The 13231-nt window shown below is 42.8% G+C and overlaps 1 protein-coding gene across 1 annotated transcript; it reads left to right on the top strand.

Moving 5' to 3' along the window:
* LOC123167537 (cortical cell-delineating protein) lies at positions 1 to 736 on the top strand. Its single transcript, XM_044585374.1, has one exon. It carries the CDS (start codon positions 54 to 56, stop codon positions 453 to 455), a length of 402 nt encoding a protein of 133 aa, XP_044441309.1. The 5' UTR covers positions 1 to 53; the 3' UTR covers positions 456 to 736.
* The last annotated feature ends 12495 nt before the right edge of the window (positions 737 to 13231 follow it).

The raw sequence follows: 13231 nt of genomic DNA, 5'->3' as shown, positions 1-13231 counted from the left end.
AGCTAGCAAAGCCTACAAGCTTAGCCACAGACCAGTAAGATCGATCAGTAGCAATGGCGCCCTCCAAGCTCGCCCTCTTTCTCGCCCTGAACCTGGCCCTCCTTGCCGCCGCCCAGGGCTGTGGATCCTACTGCCCGCCGGACGTCCCTACACCGCCGATCCGCCCACCGCCCGTCGTGCCATCGACCGGCGGGGGCAGCTGCCCGATCAACACGCTGAAGCTGGGCGTGTGCACCGACGTGCTGAACCTGCTGAAGCTCAGGATTGGTGTGCCGGAGAACGAGCAGTGCTGCCCGCTCCTGGGCGGGCTCGCCGACCTCGACGCTGCCGTGTGCCTCTGCACCGCCATCAGGGCCAACATTCTCGGCATCCAGCTCAACGTGCCCATCGACCTGACCCTCCTCCTCAACCAGTGCGGCAAGAAGTGCCCCTCCGACTTCACCTGCCCCATCTGACCCATCCAACACCATCGATGAATATTATACAAGCATTTTTTTATTCGTAACTAGTTTGCATGTCATACGTACGCACCATACGTATATTTTCTATGTTCCAATTCCGGTACTATATGTTAGGTGTTTGCATGGGCTCCCTCGCTCGTGCATGCATGCTTGATAAGTTTGTGATTGATCACATGATCAGTGTATCTCATTATGGTATCTAAATGCATGATTCATGTATTTGTAAAAGGATTGTATGTGTATGAGGAATAAATGGTTTGTCCAAATTGTGTTAACTTCACCCGCAAAAGAAAAGGGTTAACTTGATATGCCAAGCTTGAAATGCATCTTTATCGTACATGCACGCATGCTTGCATCAATCATGATCAAATCCATATCTTTTCGAATGCATTAGCTACATCGTCTTTCTTTATTTTTTGCCTAAAATTATCTGTAATCAGATTATATAAGATGAAAAAACACGAACAAGAGAAATCCTTGATAAAAGTAAAAGTGACATTGAAGATTCTTGGTGTTGTCGTCTCGTCTCTAATGCCACCTTTTATCTTGATTTGTTAGATGATTCATGAAGAACCATGCATGCAGGCATCGTACTCATGAGTAATTCACATGCTATATGTACACGTACGGTACACATAATTTTCAATTCATGTACATCTCCTATGTGCATGCATGCATGCTTAAGTTGGTTGCTACAATTCACCCATCCATGTATCTTGTTGTGGTATATAAACGATTCACATGTCTATAAAAAGATGCGTGGAATTAAAAAAATCAAGTTGTGTTGACTTGACTGTGATATATATGGCAGCTAGTTGTGATTTTAAGCTTGTGATTGATCATTGTATCGTAGTAATTATGGTATCTAAATGCATGACTCACATATTTGTAGAACGATATACATACTTGTACACTTGGGTCGAATAAAAAGTTTGTTCAACTTGTGTTAACTTGAACCGTGATATGTCAGCTTCAATTGTATATTTATATGTACAGGCACACATGGTTGCAACAATCATGATCAGATCCACATCTTTTCGCATGCATTAGCTATATCTTCTTTCCTTTTGCCTAAATGATTTGTAATCAGAGTATGACACATTGAAAAGGTAAAATATACACAACCAACCGAAATCTTTGATAAAACTAAAAGTTTACATTGAAGATTCTTGATATCCTTGTCTTTAGTGACACCTTTTTACATCTTGATGTTCTAGCTGATTCATGAAAAACCCTGCGTGCAAGCATCGTATCCGTTACTAAATTTGCATGCCATATGTACATGGACGGTACACAGAGTTTCTTGTTCGTGTATTAGTTATCAATGCCTCCACGCGTGCTTAAGTTAGTTTCCTATCCTGCACTGATTGTGTGCAGGTCATCCATCATTGTATCTTTGTTGCGGTATCTAAATGATTCACATATTTATAAAAGGACATGTCGAATAATAAAATATACTATTTAAGTTGTGTTAACTCGACCCGTGATGCCCCAACTTGAGATGTATATTTATATCTACATGCACGCCTAATTGCATCAATCATGATCAGATCCACATATTTTCACATGCATTAGCTTCATTTTCTTTTTTCCCCCTTTTTGACTAAATGATTTATAATCAGTGTACATCATATCGAAGAAAATTTATTTTGACGATTCTCTGTGGCATCGTATCTAATGCCACCTTTCACGTCGTTCTAGCTGATCCATGAAAACCATGCATACATGCATCTTACTAGTGGTTAATTCTCATGTCATATGTATACATGCGGTACACATAACTTCCAGTTAATATACATGATGCCAGTGCATGCATGCATGCTTAAGTTAGTTTCCTATCCTACACTCACTATGTATAGATCATCCATCTTTGTAGCTGTTGTAGTATCTAAACGTTCACAAGTCTATGAAGGACACACTGAACAATAAAAAAATATTCAAGTTGTGTTAACTTGACCCGTGATATGCCAGCTTGAGTTGTTACTACTATATTTATATGAACAAGCATGCATGATCGCATCAATCATGATCAGATCCACATCTTTTCGAATAACTTAGCTACATTTATTCTTTCTTTATTGCCTAAACAATTCGTAATCAAAGTACATCAGATCAAAGAAAAAAATATACACGTACAACGAAAATTCTCAATGTCATTTGTCTCTAATGCCACTTTTACTTCTTGATGTTTTAGCTGATCCATGAAAAGACATGGACGAATGCATCATACTCATGATTAATTTGCATGCCAAATGTATACGCCCTGCCTCGGTGCATGTGTGCATGCTTAAGTTAGTTTCATATCCGATGTTGACTAATAATTTTTAAAGGACACGTGAAATAATAATAAATTATTCAAGTTGTGTCTTTTTTGAACAAAAGAGGGGGTTTCCCTCCGATTTCATTAAAGAAACCATCGAAAGAGACTGAATTCCAGGTTTAGTTTTTCAAGTTGTGTAACTCAACCCATGATATATATGGCAGCTAATTGTGTTGCGTGTACGCAAGCTTGATTGCATGAATCATGCTCGGGTCAACATATTTGTTTCATTCATTGGTTACATCTTCTTTCTCGTCATCTACGCGCTCCTTTTTTTTTACCACCTCTATCATTTTATTTAATTTGTGATAGCAGCGCCGAGATGGACTGTACATATGTACAGTTCTTGGCAGTTAATACATATGTATCCACCACCAGGCACCGAGGAGCAATGCTACGAACGAGGCCCGCACAGTGAAATTAGGGTAGGAAGTGGCGGGAGTAGACACATATGTTTGTAGGTTTCAACCCCGTATGTGTCGTGCGTAGTTTTAACATTGCTGGGCGATCCATGAATGACTTTTTATTGGCAAAAATGAACCGTCAGAAAGAAGATTCAATGATGGGCTGTCCATATATAACATACTTCAGCGATCCACGAACTGAACTCTAAATATATTTTGTTGTGAACATACATACATATGTGCGGCGCGAGTAAATTCTACTTTGAACCAGCAGACAATAATAATTAGTGCGGTGTGAGTAAATTCTACTGTGAACCGGCAAAAAATAGTAATTATGATTGTGACACTTTGGACAAGATTTTGGTTATTACATATTCATCGAATCAGATTTTAGATTCATAATTTGACATTAAACCAGATTACAAGGTTCATTGACAACCATGTCAGGTGCCATTGTTCATGCTAAAATATAGTTCAAGTCCCCAAAAGTAAAATGTGCTTCTTCACAAATATACTTGGTTCAAAATGAAATTATTGTACTCTCAAACACCTTCGGCATAATATGCTCATGCCCAACCCAACTATGGGGCTGCTCCACGTGAACATAGCACCCCTCTTACACTTTCATCTTTAATTGGTGTATAAGGGTTAACCCGGAGGGGCTATGTTTGGAATACAAAGGACTAGATGCTGGTCAAACAACCTAGACTCTCCATTTGGGACTATTCCTCCATCACGCCATGACATCCTAATCCTATGCTTTGTTGTCCCTATAACCATCGTGGGAAACGAACTGCTGCGTAGCTGCTGATCCTGAAGAAGAAAATCGGTTCCTGTAAGCAGTGTCATTCACGCTTCATCCTTCTACCAAAATATTGATCGAATACTCTAGTCGGACCTCAGGCTGTCAACTCTGTAGTTATGGTCAAAGGCTCGGAATGATATCTTTTCGGTTTGCCTAATTTACATCTAGATGTTTTCTAAGAATGTCACATCTAAGCTCTCACAAATACACAACAACAAGAAACAAAAAAAAACTGAGACAAAAAAAACATAGACCACAAAAATAGTAGACATCAAAGTTAGATGTGACATAACTATGTCATATCTAGATGTGTCCTAGATAGACCGTAGCTAGTGAAATGCAGGCAAGCGATATGGCTCAATGTTGGTAACTATACGTGAAATTCAGCCAGCTTGAGAGAGCAAGTTTTGGATGCATCCACATTACTATATCTTAGTACATCCATCACCGTACAGCTAGCTGGGCAACCCTATCGAATGACGTGCATATATAGATATGCTTCTTGCCAACTGGCAACCCTACCGACATGGAAAAATATATCCATGTGAACACATGACTGATCAAACAAAATTACAAGGAAATAGAATAACCTGGTCAGTAATATATTTCAGAATATTAACACCGCATGGACTCCAGAGACTAATTGCATAGTCGATTAACTTGCATGTCCCACGGCAATGACGCACCTAGGATCATAGCAGTGGGGTGCCAAATAGTATGACTTAACCTAAATATCATCTTAATTTTAGCAAATAGTTCTAAAATAGCATAGAGTTGTTAGACAATTAGAGTCAAGCATATAGTACGATATACTAGTTTGCATTTTTAGAGGGGTGACACACCCGCAGCACTTCTAGATCCGCCCCTATTCCATGGATTGGAGGTAAAAATGTCAAGCTTTTTTGTGAAAAGGAGGATAGAACCCCCAGCCTCCGAATCATGGTGATGCATACAACCATTTTTATTAAAGTTGATGCAAACAACGAGGTCAAAGTCATCAATAAGTGGAGTCATAATATAAGCAACTATGATGTAATCATTATAAGATATTATTTTTACAGTTACGACTAGGTCAACTTCTTCAGCAACAACACCTTCAACAAGGGATCAACGCCCTCATGCCGATGTCATCACGTCCGACCAAGGATGGCCAAAACAAGGATCTCCATCCTGGTGGCCAAGCCCGACCAATTAAGGCCAGCACATGAGCAAGGAGACAACATCTTCAACAAGATAATGATGCAAGTTCACCGCCATTGAGTTCGGCCAGCAAAGGCCAGAACAAGGATTTCCATGCCGGACATGAAGTGTGTTCCGAACACCATCTTCACAATAGATCTTTCTGCAATCACGACAGAAAATAATTGTCTACATACACAAATCACAGAGGGTAAAACCGTCTGCAATAAGAAATGTCTGAGGTCTTACCAGGGTTGATGATAACATTGTGGAAACCAGTAATCTTATCGTGGTTGTTTCCTCTTCTTCTGCTTCTGCTTCTTCTTCTCCTTCCTAGACCAAGGTCGTTGTTGGTGGATCTTTGCTGAATTTGATTAACAAAACATGATGTCTGGACAGCCGAAGGAAGTCCTTCCCGTAGCAGAACTGTGGCATCCTTGAAACTGGAATAGGTAGTGACCCTCCTAGAACCATAAGGAAATTCACTCATCAAGTCAACCACCTCTATAAGAAAGATGTTAGGTCACAAAGCATTAGAGAATTTATGATCAAACGAAAAGAAAGAATTGGAGGAAGAATCATTCGTAGCAGGACACTTTTCAGGTTTCATTTGAACCCTGGGATACCAAAAAGAACTAGTGCGGCATCAAGATCATGACTTTACAAAACTATATAGACTAATACAATGAATACAAAGAAGATGAAGGCCTGAAATGAAAGGTTTGGGGATCATACTTACACTTGGTATGCTTAAAGCTGGTAAAGAAGCTCACTTAGCACATTGAACAAAAGCTACTATAATTCCAAGTGACGGCAGAAAAAAAATTCTTTTCAAAAAAGGAGGTTGAAACCCCCGGCCTCTATATCATGATGATGCACACAACCATAGTGACGGGCCAATTGAACAGATATTTCACATGATTGCGTCCACAAGCAAACCAAGATATGTAAAGAATCACTCTCATTAATTTCTAAAGTAGCATACATTTCAAATAAAAAAGGTGAGAACTCAGACAATTGATGGTGCATACGTATGTGCATGCACAAATGCAAAATATAGGGTAATGCGTACACCATTTTCTAGGGTCGATCCTGAAGAAGAAAAAAAAGCAATGACTTTTCTTGTTGAGGCTCTTCACAAAAACGTTACAAAATAACGGAAAGATATTAGGTAATAACAATCTTCTTCCCATTTACATTTCAGTCTGCCATGCCTAGAGTTTTGGGGCTTACGGGGAGAAGGGTCCAAAAAGGTACAAAAAGCGATGCAGCACACTTGTGCGAAATCATTATTAAGGGGCACTTGTCGCAACCTGTGAGTTTCCCCTTTTTTCGTAGATTCATTTTTTAAAACGTTTTATCTTTTGAACCGTGCGTCCAATTTCCGAACCGTGCATTCAAATCCAGAATTGTTTTCACTGTTGGATTCCTCGCATCGAGATCTCCAAAACTACATATCATATCAATAGGTTTCGATGAACTTCTCTCACGAGAAAAACAGGTAGAAAAAACTGTAGTCGGAAACATGTTCTTTTTCTTTCCGAGAGGCACAGTTGTGCTTCTTGCAGAAACAAATGTGTGCCTCCATGAGAAGCAAGTACGTGCCTCTCGTGAAACCAAAAATAAATAAATAACGCATGTTTTTCCCTTTCCAAGAGGCATAGCTTTACCTCTAGTGGAAGAAAATATGTGCCTCCATGAGAATCAAATATGTGCCTCTTGAAAGTGCGTTAAGTCGACTAGAGGGGGGTGAATAGGCGATTTTTATGAATTCTTCACTGATGAATTTCAGGGTGAGGAAATTCCTAAGCGAAGAACTACTTGCAGTGGAATAAGTACTCAGATGCATACATGACATAACATAAACATGGACATCATGATGAAATGAAAACAGATACAGAGTACAGGAAGCGTAAGCACAGGATAAAACAGGATGAAGACAAAACAGACTGAAGAAATTGAACTGAGAAAATTTAGAAAGTCTTCAGTCAAAGTCTTCAAACAGATATGAACAAGCACACAACACAGTAATGAGGAAATGAAAGAGTTGAGGAAATAGAACCAGTAGGCTTGGTGAAGACAATGATTTGGTAGACCAGTTCCAACTGCTGTGACAGTCGTACGTCTGGTTGGAGCGGCTAGGTATTTAAACCTGAGGACACACAGTCCTCACCGTATTCTCCTTGAGATAAGATCACACAGACCTCGCCCAATCACTCGTGGTAAGTCTTCAGGTGACTTCCAAACCTTCACAAACTCGGTCACTCGGCGATCCACAATTTCCTTTTGGATGCTCTAGACCATGACACCTAACCGTCTGGAAGATGCACAGTCTTAAAAGGTAACAAGCGTCGGATCCACGCAGGATCAATCTCTTTAGTGATGCTCAATCACTTTGGGTTTGTAGGTGTTTGGGTTTGGGTTTTCCTCACTTGATGATTTTCGCTCAAAGTCCTCAGAGGATGGGATGCTCTCAAATGACAAGTGTCAGTTTCTCTTGGAGCAGCCAACCAGCTAGTGGTTGTACACTAGTAGAAAACAGGGCAAAGGTCACAGGGCAGTTTTCACATTAGCCCCGGTTCAGTCACGAACCGGGACCCATGGGGGCATTCGTCCCGGTTCGTGAGCCCAGGGGGCCGGCCGGGGCCTCGTGGGCATTGGTCCCGGTTCGTATGGAACCATTTGTCCCGGTTCGAGCCACGAACCGGGACTAATGGTCCTCGCTCCTGGCCCACAACCATTTGTCCCGGTTCTTGGCATGAACTGGGACAGAAGGCCCGGATTTAGTACCGGTTCATGCCACGAACCAGGACCAATGAGGTGCCTATATATACCCCATCGCCACGGCAGAGCACTCCACAGTGCTCTGTTTTTCTCTGGCCGGCGAGGGGAGGGCTTTGTGGTGCTCTAGCTCACCTCCTATGCACATGAGGTGTTCGATGAAATGCCCGAGCCACACTAGTTAATCTTTCTCCTCTCGAAACTCGACCTCCGAGCTCCATTTTCCTCGAGATTTGTCTAGGTTTAGCGGCCCGTCACGTCCCATTCCCGTCTTCACCGCCGTCGACCGCCCGCGCCGATCTCGTCGCTGGCAACACCGTGGTGAGCCTCTTGTTCTTATCTTCTTTTTGAAAGAAAAAAATTCTTACTTTAGATAGATACTTGTCTAATTTTCTTACTATTTTATTCCTTCTTATTACATAGTGCGATGGTTTTGGTATCCGCCCCCGTCGGCCCTCGTCCTGTCTGTGATTCGGATGTGGTTTATATTATCTTTTTATAACTATTTGATTCATTTATTGTTTATGACAAATATACCGACCAGCGTGACATAGATTTTATTTATCTAGGAGGTGGTTGAACCGGAAATTCTAACCGACCCTATTGTCGAGAGGTTAAATTTAGTTGAAGAAGAAAACAATTACTTGAAGGAAAAAATAAAAAAAATTGGGGAGGAGAAGATGATATTGGAGTTGCATGTTGCGGATGTCGTCGATGATCACAAGATCAAGATGGATGCAATGCGCTTGAAGATTAGAAAGATTAGAAAATATGCCATTCATACCGAGGCTTGGTATCATTATGCCGTTGGATCAATTGTTACCTTGGTTGCGATTATGATCGCATTTGTTTTCGCATTGAAATGTTTTACATAGTTTCAATGTATGGTTTAATTAATTAGATGCTCTGGAGAGCTATATATATGTTGTTAGATGAGAACTATGTATGTACTTTGGTTCTAATGTGATGATGAACTTCTATTAATTTGGTCACTTAATTATCTATTCATGATGTTCTGTAATGGTTTTTGACACACTTAATTATATATAATGCACGCAGATGAACCGGCAATGGATGTACGGTGACAGACACACCTCCGAGTACATTAAGGGCGTGCATGATTTTCTCGAAGTGGCTGAGGCAAACAAGCAGAATGGTTTTATGTGTTGTCCATGCCCTACATGTGGGAATACGAAGTCTTACTCTGACCGGAAAATCCTTCATGGCCACCTGCTTTACAAGGGTTTCATGGCACACTATAATGTTTGGACGAGGCACGGAGAAATGGGGGTTATGATGGAAGACGGCGAAGAAGAAGAGGACGATGACAACTATGTGCCCCCTGAATACGGTGATGCTGCAACGGGGGAAGCTGCTGAAGATCAAGAGGAACCAGACGATGTGCCCAATGATGCTGCAAGGGGGGAAGCTGCTGAAGATGAAGAGGAACCAGTGCCCGATGATGATGATCTCCGCCGGGTCATTGTCGATGCAAGGACGCAATGCGAAAGTCAAAAGGAGAAGCTGAAGTTCGATCGCATGTTAGAGGATCACAAAAAAGGGTTGTACCCCAATTGCGAAGATGGCAACACAAAGCTCGGTACCGTACTGGAATTGCTGCAGTGGAAGGCAGAGAATGCTGTGCCTGACAAAGGATTTGAGAAGCTATTGAAAATATTGAAGAAGAAGCGTCCAAAGGATAACGAATTGCCCGACAGTACATACGCAGCAAAGAAGGTCGTATGCCCTCTAGGATTGGAGGTGCAGAAGATACATGCATGCCCTAATGACTGCATCCTCTACCGCGGTGCGTACAAGGATCTGAACGCATGCCCGGTATGCGGTGCATTGCAGTATAAGATCAGACGAGATGACCCTGGTGATGTTGACGGCGAGCCCCCCAGGAAGAGGGTTCCTGCGAAGGTGATGTGGTATGCTCCTATAATACCACGGTTGAAACGTCTGTTCAGAAACGAAGAGCATGCCAAGTTGATGCGATGGCACAGTGAGGACCGTAAGAAAGACGGGAAGTTGAGAGCACCCGCTGACGGGTCGCAGTGGAGAAAAATCAAGAGAAAGTACTGGGCTGAGTTTGCAGCTGACCCAAGGAACGTATGGTTTGGTTTAAGCGCGGATGGCATTAATCCTTTCGGGGAGCAGAGCAGCAATCACAGCACCTGGCCCGTGACTCTATGTATGTATAACCTTCCTCCTTGGATGTGCATGAAGCGGAAGTTCATTATGATGCCAGTTCTCATCCAAGGCCCTAAGCAACCCGGCAACGACATTGATGTGTACCTAAGGCCATTAGTTGAAGAACTTTTACAGCTGTGGGCTGGAAACGGTGTACGTACGTGGGATGAGCACAAACAGGAGGAATTTAACCTGCACGCGTTGCTGTTTGTAACCATCAATGATTGGCCCGCTCTCAGTAACCTTTCAGGACAGACAAACAAGGGATACCACGCATGCACGCAATGTTTAGATGACACTGAAAGTATATACCTGGACAAAAGCAGGAAGAATGTGTACCTGGGCCATCGTCGATTTCTTCCGACCAACCATCAATATCGAAAGAAAGGCAAGCATTTCAAAGGCGAGGCAGATCACCGGAAGAAGCCCGCCATGCGTACCGGTGATCACGTACTTGCTATGGTCAATGATTTACACGTAATCTTTGGAAAGGGTCCCGGCGGACTAGCTGTTCCGAATGACGTTGAGGGACACGCACCCATGTGGAAGAAGAAATCTATATTTTGGGACCTACCCTACTGGAAAGAGCTAGAGGTCCGCTCGTCGATTCAGAGCTAGAGGTCCGCTCTTCAATCGACGTGATGCACGTGACGAAGAACCTTTGCGTGAACCTGCTAGGCTTCTTGGGCGTGTATGGGAAGACAAAAGATACACCTGAGGCACAGGAGGACCTGCAATGTTTGCACGAAAAAGACGGCATGCCTCCGAAGCAGTATGAAGGTCCTGCCAGCTACGCTCTTACGAAAGAAGAGAAAGAAATCTTCTTTGAATGCTTGCTCAGTATGAAGGTCCCGACTGGCTTCTCGTCGAATATAAAGGGAATAATAAATATGCCAGAGAAAAAGTTCCAGAACCTAAAGGCTCATGACTGCCACGTGATTATGACGCAACTGCTTCCGGTTGCATTGAGGGGGCTTCTACCGGAAAACGTCCGATTAGCCATTGTGAAGCTATGTGCATTCCTCAATGCAATCTCTCAGAAGGTGATCGATCCAGAAATCATACCAAGGCTAAGGAGTGATGTGGCGCAATGTCTTGTCAGTTTCGAGCTGGTGTTCCCACCATCCTTCATCAATATCATGACGCACGTCCTAGTTCATCTAGTCGACGAGATTGTCATTCTGGGGCCCGTATTTCTACACAATATGTTCCCCTTTGAGAGGTTCATGGGAGTCCTAAAGAAATATGTCTGTAACCGCGCTAGGCCAGAAGGAAGCATCTCCATGGGCCATCAAACAGAGGATGTCATTGGGTTTTGTGTTGACTTCATTCCTGGCCTTGAGAAGATAGGTCTCCCTAAATCGCGGTATGAGGGGAGACTGACTGGAAAAGGCAAGCTTGGAGGGGGGAACTCAATAATATGCAGGGACGGATATTGTTGGTCTGAAGCACACTACACAGTTCTACAGAACTCTACCTTGGTGACCCCGTATGTCGATGAACACAAGAACAGTCTGCGCTCCAAACACCCGGAGCAGTGTGACGACTGGATTACATGTGAACACATCAGGACTTTCAGCAGTTGGTTGGAAACACGTCTCAGAGGTGACACCACTGTTTGTGATGAGTTGTACTCGTTGACCAGGGGACCATCTTCGACTGTATTGACTTACAAAGGATACGAGATAAATGGGAATACATTTTACACGATTGCCCAAGAAAAAAAGAGCACCAACCAAAACAGCGGTGTCCGCTTTGATGCAGCAACCGAGAGGGGAAAGGACACATATTATGGTTACATAATGGACATATGGGAACTTGACTACGGACTTGATTTTAAGGTCCCTTTGTTTAAGTGCAAATGGGTCAATCTGTCAGGAGGCGGTGTACAGGTAGACCCACAGTACGGAATGACAACAGTGGATCTGAACAATCTTGGGTACACTGACGAACCGTTCGTCCTAGCCAATGATGTGGCACAGGTTATCTATGTGAAGGACATGTCTACCAGACCGAGGAAAAGAAAAGATAAGGAAGCGAATACATCATACGATGAGCCAAAGCGGCACATAGTTCTTTCAGGAAAAAGGGACATTGTGGGAGTGGAGGGCAAGACAGACATGTCTGAAGATTATGAAAAGTTTCATGAAATTCCTCCCTTCAAAGTCAAGGCTGACCCAAGCATCCTGATAAACGATGAAGATTATCCATGGTTACGGCGCAATAAGCAAATGACACAAGCGAAGAAAAAGTGAAGACTTTCTCCCGCAACTATTATGATGATAGCATGCCAACTTTATAATAGACGAGTATGATACCATTGTCCGTTTTGTACAAGAAGTGCATCTAGTTTTTTCCGTAACCCTCTCAACTTTCTTGCACATGCTATGTGGATGAAATGATGATACCATGCCAACTTTCAACCTTTTCAGATTTCATTTGAAATGCTTTATAAGCCCTGAGTGCAGAGAGGTTAGGCCCGTAAGCCTGCTTTAGAGAGGAGCTCGACAGCTCAGGCGCACCGCACCTTATAAACATGTGCGGCTCTCTCTTAGCTAGCGAGGTGGGACTAAACTCACCACCACGCCGTTGTGCAAGGCCATTGGTCCCGGTTAGCGGCATGAACCGGGACCAATTCCACCCTTTGGTCCCTGTTGGTGCCATGAACCGGTACTAATGAGGCTGTGGCCCCACGAGCACCTTTAGTACCTGTTCGTGGCACGAACCGGTACTAGAGTTTCTTACTAGCTAAGCAGTTTTTTAGTCCCACCTCGCTAGCTGAGAGGCACTAGGAGCGGTTTATAAGCCCTGAGTGCAGAGACGATGAAGAAGAGGCGCAATGCTCACATTGCTTAGCTTCAAGCCTTGAGGAATAAGGTAGACTGCATCGAGCTATGTGCAGTGCAGTCTACACTATTCCGAAAGGCTTGAAGCAAATCAACGCGCATTGCGCCTCTTTTTTATTTTTAATCATTAAAAGCAAAAAGAATTTTCATAAAGAACTTTTTTTGATGGAAACTTTAATAGCAGAAAGAATTATCATAAAGTAAAATAAATAAGTAATTAGAAACAAAATAAAATAAAATAA

The sequence above is a fragment of the Triticum aestivum genome, chromosome 7D (genome assembly GCF_018294505.1).
Source record: "Triticum aestivum cultivar Chinese Spring chromosome 7D, IWGSC CS RefSeq v2.1, whole genome shotgun sequence".
NCBI classification, from domain to species: Eukaryota; Viridiplantae; Streptophyta; class Magnoliopsida; order Poales; family Poaceae; genus Triticum; species Triticum aestivum.
This window is presented reverse-complemented; position numbering and strand designations above follow the sequence as displayed.